The 6,884-nt window shown below is 34.1% G+C and overlaps 1 protein-coding gene and 1 long non-coding RNA gene across 2 annotated transcripts in view; one reads left to right on the top strand and one right to left on the bottom strand.

The window, feature by feature from the left end:
• LOC143921219 (uncharacterized) overlaps positions 1-6,884 on the top strand; it is a 542,666-nt gene that overhangs the window by 256,067 nt on the left and 279,715 nt on the right. The window lies entirely within an intron of this gene.
• On the bottom strand, positions 3,977-5,586 carry LOC143922371 (juvenile hormone acid O-methyltransferase-like). Its single transcript, XM_077445596.1, has 3 exons — positions 5,076-5,586; positions 4,902-4,914; positions 3,977-4,265 (listed from the first exon to the last, which is right to left on the bottom strand). The coding sequence occupies exons 1-3, from the start codon at positions 5,584-5,586 to the stop codon at positions 3,977-3,979; spliced, it is 813 nt and encodes a 270-aa protein (XP_077301722.1).

Below are 6,884 nucleotides of genomic sequence, written 5' to 3'. Positions count from 1 at the left end.
TTTTTTGTTGCTCGGTGTAATTAGTTATGAATATAATTGAATATTCGGTGCCACCCATAGAAATGTTTTACACAGAAATGTTTATGAAGAATGCTGGCAGTAGCCATGACTAGTGAGCGGACCCAAAGCGCGCCGTCCATTGTTCAATTGTTGTAAATGCTTTGTTAAAGGTTCACCGAACCTTTTTTTTTGCACTCTAGCTTTGTAAATAGAGCCAAACCGCCCCGATTCCTGGAAAAAGCACGCTCTCTATCCGCGCTCTAGCCATGATAATATACTAGGGCTGCCAGATTTGTTTATTTCCTTGTATGAATCTTTTTTACCTTTTACAAAAGATTTGGGCGCTCTGGCGTTTTAGTCTTATGAAATAAATATAAAATAAAACAAAAATTAAAGAAGATGCATAGGCATATTACAAGAATTATAAAAAAACCTTGTAAAAAGCGTAAACTTAACAAACATTTAAAATCCTTCCTTTATAAGCTAGTATTTCCTTTCTTTTTTTCCAGTTTATTTAGTTATTATTATTTTAATATTAGATGAAATTAATTATATATTGCCAATCTCGCTTTTTTAATCATAGATGTGGATTTGAAGATTTGCGTTTCATGCATTTTTTTGTAGTTTCGTAACTGCAGAGGGCAGAGAAATGTTATAATAATAGAAGTGCCTTTAATACAATTTACCAATACATTTCTTGTGTCAATAACACGCCTACCGTTTTCATAACTACGCAATATTGTATGCGTACACTACATAGGTTTTCGATATCTTTTTCCTATTACGCTGTACATATTAACATTATAATACTATGATTACTAACAAAATTAATTTAAAATTGTAAAATAGAAAATGATCAGTAGATCAGTAGCTATTAAAATAGATATAAGATGTATTGTGAACATAATTTAGTAATAATAAAAAGCATTTAAAAATCAAATGCGTACACTATTAATACGCTCGGAATAGAATCAAGGTCATCACATATTATTACAGAAATAAAAGTCCTTTTGATAATTAAATATACATGTTTTATTTTGATATAGATTTATTTACAAATTATAAATTAAAATTAAAAACACAAACAAACAAAAAAACAGACATAAATTAAAAACCATTGAAAAGAATTTGCTTATTAAAGCGTTGACGGTTACTTTCGCCTTTAATTTTCGAAGTAAACATTTTTCTATTTTATTTATAATAAAATGTATACTACCTATTATTCAAGATTTCTATCAAAACTCGAGTTTATGGCAATTACATAAATATTAATGTAAATATAATAAATAAATAGCAGAAATTCTTATATATTGAATTGTAATTGAACAAAAACCGATGGCCACCTTTACCTTTTTGAGGCGTATGCAATCAAGGATCTATAATTTGAGTGTATAAGTACTTTTTCACTAATATTATTATCATCTTCAACGTTAAACATACAGCTTGGGGATCACGACTTATAACTCCTGGTAAAGGAAACAACCTTCTATACGCGATTCAGAGCTCCTCGTGCGAGTATCATTCCTCACAAAAACCAACCTTCTGGCCGACCGACAGTAAAAAGGTACCAGATTTAATTGACTTTTTTATATCCAAAGGAATAGCCCCAAACCACATTGAGGTCGAAGGAATAGAGGACCTTACTTCTGATCACACACCAGTGCTAATGACACTGAGCACACTGGTAATTCAAAGAATAAGGAGACAGAACCTGACAAATAAACGCACTAACTGGGATATGTTCAGGAAAAAACTAGACCAATCAATAAATTTAATAGTGAAACTTAAAACTATAGAAGATCTCGAACTACACACTCAAAATTTTATTGACTCTGTACGAGAGGCTGCGAAAGAAGCTACACCTGTACCAAAAGAAAAACCAGACCAAATTATTAATTACCCCATGGAAATTAGACAATTGATTAAAGAAAGACGTAGAACAAGACGAATATGGCATAGAACCAGAAATATTGCAGACAAAAGAGAATTTAACCACATAAGTAACAAAGTTAACCGATTTATTAAAGAGCACAAACAAAATTGTTTTGAAAAATATTTGGAAGGTTTGGGCCCTGCAGCTGATAAAAATCATTCACTATGGAAAGCAACTAGGAAATTCAAACGACCAATTCTACAAATACCACCTCTGAAAAATGCGCAAGGAGAGTGGATAAGAAGCAACAAAGAAAAAGCTGAGCTGTTTGCACAACACTTAGAGACAGTATTCCAACCACACAATATTCAATCTGATGCTGATTATACACCAATGTATCAACCACAGCAACTAATCAAAACTGTCACCCCTATGGAAGTAGCTAAAGAAATAGATGACAATATAAATCCTAAAAAGGCACCTGGAATTGACGAAATCTCACCGGGACTATTCAAGGAACTTTCGAAAAAGGCTATTATCATGCTAACATACTTATACAATTCATGTTTCCGGCTCAAGCATGTGCCAGAGTGCTTCAAAACTGCTCAAATCATAATGTTGAAGAAACCAGAAAAGTCACCCGAACAAGTAACATCATACAGACCAATATCCTTGTTGCCTGCGATCTCTAAGCTATTCGAAAAACTATTATTAAAAAGACTCAAGCCCTTAATCGATGTTCCCGACTTCCAATTTGGATTTAGGTCGAAACATTCTACCATCGATCAAGTGCACCGTGTTATTTCAAAAATAGAGCAATCGCTAGAGGAAAAAAAGTATTGTCCGGCTGTATTTCTTGATGTCTCACAGGCCTTCGACAGGGTATGGCACGAAGGACTTATCCACAAAATCAGCAAGTCATTACCTGGAAATTATGTCAAATTACTGGAATCATACTTATCCGGACGCAAATTCAGAGTTGCTCATGAGGAGGCATTCTCTAACTTTTTCACAGCCTCTGCAGGAGTACCACAGGGAAGCGTAATAGGGCCTATACTCTACCTGATATACACTGCTGACTTTCCGACAAGCGAAGAGACATTCATTGGAACATTTGCAGATGACACAGTCATTATGTCATCGAGCGAGTCGCAGAAGGAAGCATTTGAACGCCTGCAGCGTGCACTGGACAAGATCAGCAAATGGACCAAGGACTGGAAAATGAAACTCAACGAGCTAAAATCAATGCAGGTCACATTTGCACTGCGACGAAATAGTGTCAGCACTCGGACTTTCATAAACGGAATCCAAGTTCCACAAGCTTTGTCAGCCAAATATTTAGGACTGCATCTTGACTCAAAGCTTACGTGGAGGCATCACATAAAAAAAAATAGAACAGATTCGAATTAAACAAAGAGAAATGCATTGGCTAATAGGAAGAAACTCCAAATTAGACCTACAATGCAAAAAACTGATATACCAGGCAATCGTGAAGCCAATATGGACATATGGCATACAACTGTGGGGATGCAGTAAGCCATCCAATATCGAAAAAATGCAAAGATGTCAAAACCAGTTTTTGAGGATTATCACCGATGCATATCGCTTCGTCACAAATGAAGAGATCCACAAGGACCTTAAAATCAAAAAAGTAAAAGAAGTCATTCGAGAATGCGCCGGGAGGCACGAGTTGAGACTGCACCGTCACCCTAACATAGAAGCGTTGCAGCTATTGGACACAACTCACCAGCAGAGGCGTTTAAAGCGAAAAAAGCCTCATGAATTGGTGTTCTGAATGTGAGAGATTCAGAAGCCCAATTCACAATTTTGGGGACGGAGTGATGATTCCGTAGTGCCCGTACATGATCTGAAGAGCAACGATATCGCTGGTGATGATTTATCGGGAATCGATAAGATGGCACCAAAAAAAAAAAAAAAATGTTTTGGAATATCTTTTAAGAATGGGTCAACTGCTGCTGCAAAATCTATGAAAAAATAAACTGGGTGAAATGAAGATACATACAGATGTGTGAAATATGTATTTACAACATCGAAATATATTTGATGATTCATTATATTAAAAATTGTTTTTGTAACATTTTTTTAAATACCTCGTAAATTTTTCAATCCGATGATATCGTCTGTTTTATGTTTAATTTGCACTTTCACATTCTTAAATCCAGCTCCAAATAGTAATTTCCTAAATTCTGCCACAGGGTTTAAGGAATTATTATATGGTGATCCGTAGATTTCATGATTTCTCATGTACTGTTCCCACCTTGGATCTTCCGACATAAGTTTCCGTATATCAAAAATACTACTTTTTGCTATAAAAGTTATTACACAATCGCCCGTGTGGTTTAGCATATTGTACATCGATCGTAAAGCAGATCTGAAAATATATTCAATTCATGGAAATTATTTATTATTTATTGAAAATAAATAATTGTACATGTAATATAGAATTATACACAGTTAAATATATGTTCAGCATAATTGAATTTATGATTAATGAACAATAAAATTATTATAGTATTTCAGCATTTTAAATAAATTTAGAAAATCTGAATTTAATTTTTGAATATTTCAATTTTATACTACATTCTTCATAGAAAGACAGGCTTTTATCAAAAAGTATGTACGCATGTACTTACCGAAAAACTAAAAACAAAAATATATGAAATAAAAGTCAACATTTCATACTGTAGTTAGAATAAATTAATATAGGTTTTTCATTCCAAATAGACAGTAAAAAGGGGTCAATTTGAAATGAAAAATGGTCAATTTGGAATGAAAAACCTATTTCAATTCTGATAAGATATGCATTTTTATTTATTTTATTATTATGACTAAGTAATAAACGGATAAATGATTTGTAAAAAAAATTGGTTTATGTATGTAATAAATTGGCCATATAAACATTAAAAATATTACATTACTTTTGAAAAAAGAAAAACAGTTTAAATAGATGTGACAAAAACTATCAATTTTACTACATATTGATTTAATTTTTTAAAATTAAGCTGACCTTAATTGAAGGACTGAAATTAGACTCATCTTAGTAATAGTTCAAATGTTAATAAACAATCAAGAAATTTAATTCAAATACTGCAAAATGTATTTCGGTTGTTTGCAATAGATATAAACATTGAATGATATATTAGATGAAAGGAATCAACGGAATTGCCATTTGAAAACTCACGCCTGATCTTGCACCCAATGCAAACAGTTGAACGAGAATAGATGATCGTATTTATTAATGTGTTCAGGCTTGGCTCGGCCACGATATCCATGAGAACGAAATCAATTTTATCAGTGGCGTAGAAGCTCTTGGCGTAGTCCACCATCTCGACGGACAAATCGCCACCGGTCAACGAGTGGAAATCAATCGGAAGCCTTTTCAGCAAGATGTTAATAGTGACGTCACCCTCTCCGCATCTGACGTCCAGCACCACATCTTTACCATCTTTCCTCCATTGGACGAGATGCAGATATTTGTCGAGGACGTCGGTGGCGTCGCGACGCTGAAGACTGTTGGCCTTGTGGTAGAGTGTTGCGTTGAACATGACCGTTGCACAGAACTGACCAATCCACTGTCGGAGAATGTTGGTGCATTTGTCACTCGCTTGGAAACCACCTCTTCGTATTATATAGCCGCTCAATGCTGGGTGGATATTTGAGAGTGGTATCCAAACTGTGGTGCGCAGTCCCATCCGCGTCACTCATCATCTGATAGGGTACGCATTCTTAATGGTTCACTTTCAACTCATCCAGGTTGTGCCAGCATCATCATGGGAAGGTGTTGCTTACTTCTTTGCTTTACTTGTAAGAACTTGATAAGTGTGGCATGGCAATACTAGATGGATAGAATAAGTTTTGAAGTATGATTGCTTCTAATATTAAGTGACCGTTCATACTGGTTCTACCAGTACAGTTCTGGTTTTTTGGGTATCTGTCCTGCAGAATCCTTGGGATGGGCCTGTTTATAATTATTGACATTGTTTTTTTTTATTTCTATAAATGTGCAATCATGATTTTCTAATGTTCATTATCGTTTTTAATAATTCAAGTATTTAGAAACATTCTTTTGAAAAAATGTCCTGGTTTTGGATCGACTTCTGGAAGTTTGCTCGTGTTGTGATGCAGAACATAACATACAGTATAATACGAGTAAATCAATGGTTTTGATTTTCCTATACGGTCTAGGTCTTCATTTTGTTCCCAACATGATTTTGGATGGACGAAATCTTAGAACTTGAAAAATTTAAAATCTTAAAACCTGAATAAAAAAGAATTGAAAAAGTAATCCGGAAACGGAATCGAAATCGAAAACAGAATCGATATCGTCGTCATAGAAACTTTGATTTGTTTTCGATGCTCCCAACCAATCCTTACATACATACAAAGTCTTTTTCGAAATTATATATTAGATTTATTATTTATTTTATCATTCATTGTATTATCTATATACATATATCACTAGTTGTTTTACCCGGCTTCGCTCAGTATTTGTAATATAAACAGCTTAAACATGGCGAATCTCATAGTAAATTTTCATTTGTTTATTTATTAAATTTATTTTAATCGAAAAACATATAATATTCAACCAATTAAATTTTCGTTATAGAAACTTTGTCTTGTTTACGAAGTTCCCAACCAAAGATACAAACTTACAAAGTCTCTTTCGGAATTATATATTAGATTTATATGGACGATGGAGATTGCATTATTCTCATTCTGGTTTGGATTAAAAAGTTATTATTACTATAATAGCCTAAAAACACGTAAAATGGTCACTTTAATTTAATAATTGGACTTGTAAAAAGCAGCCCTTATACTTTATGTAGTTGAATACATCAATATTCATTGTAGTGAGTGTACAAACTCCAGGGATGTTCAACTCGAGAGCACCCCGGAAGTCGGTTTTCTGAGATAGCTAGTGGTAAGCTTGGGCGGGGCTGGTTTCCTCAAGGTGCCTTCCTTCGTCGTCGGTGGTCTGGTCTCTGCTGAT

This window comes from Arctopsyche grandis, chromosome 2 (genome assembly GCF_051622035.1).
Source record: "Arctopsyche grandis isolate Sample6627 chromosome 2, ASM5162203v2, whole genome shotgun sequence".
NCBI lineage: Eukaryota > Metazoa > Arthropoda > Insecta > Trichoptera > Hydropsychidae > Arctopsyche > Arctopsyche grandis.
Note: the sequence above shows the minus strand (reverse complement) of the source record. Positions and strands in the feature narration are given on the sequence as shown.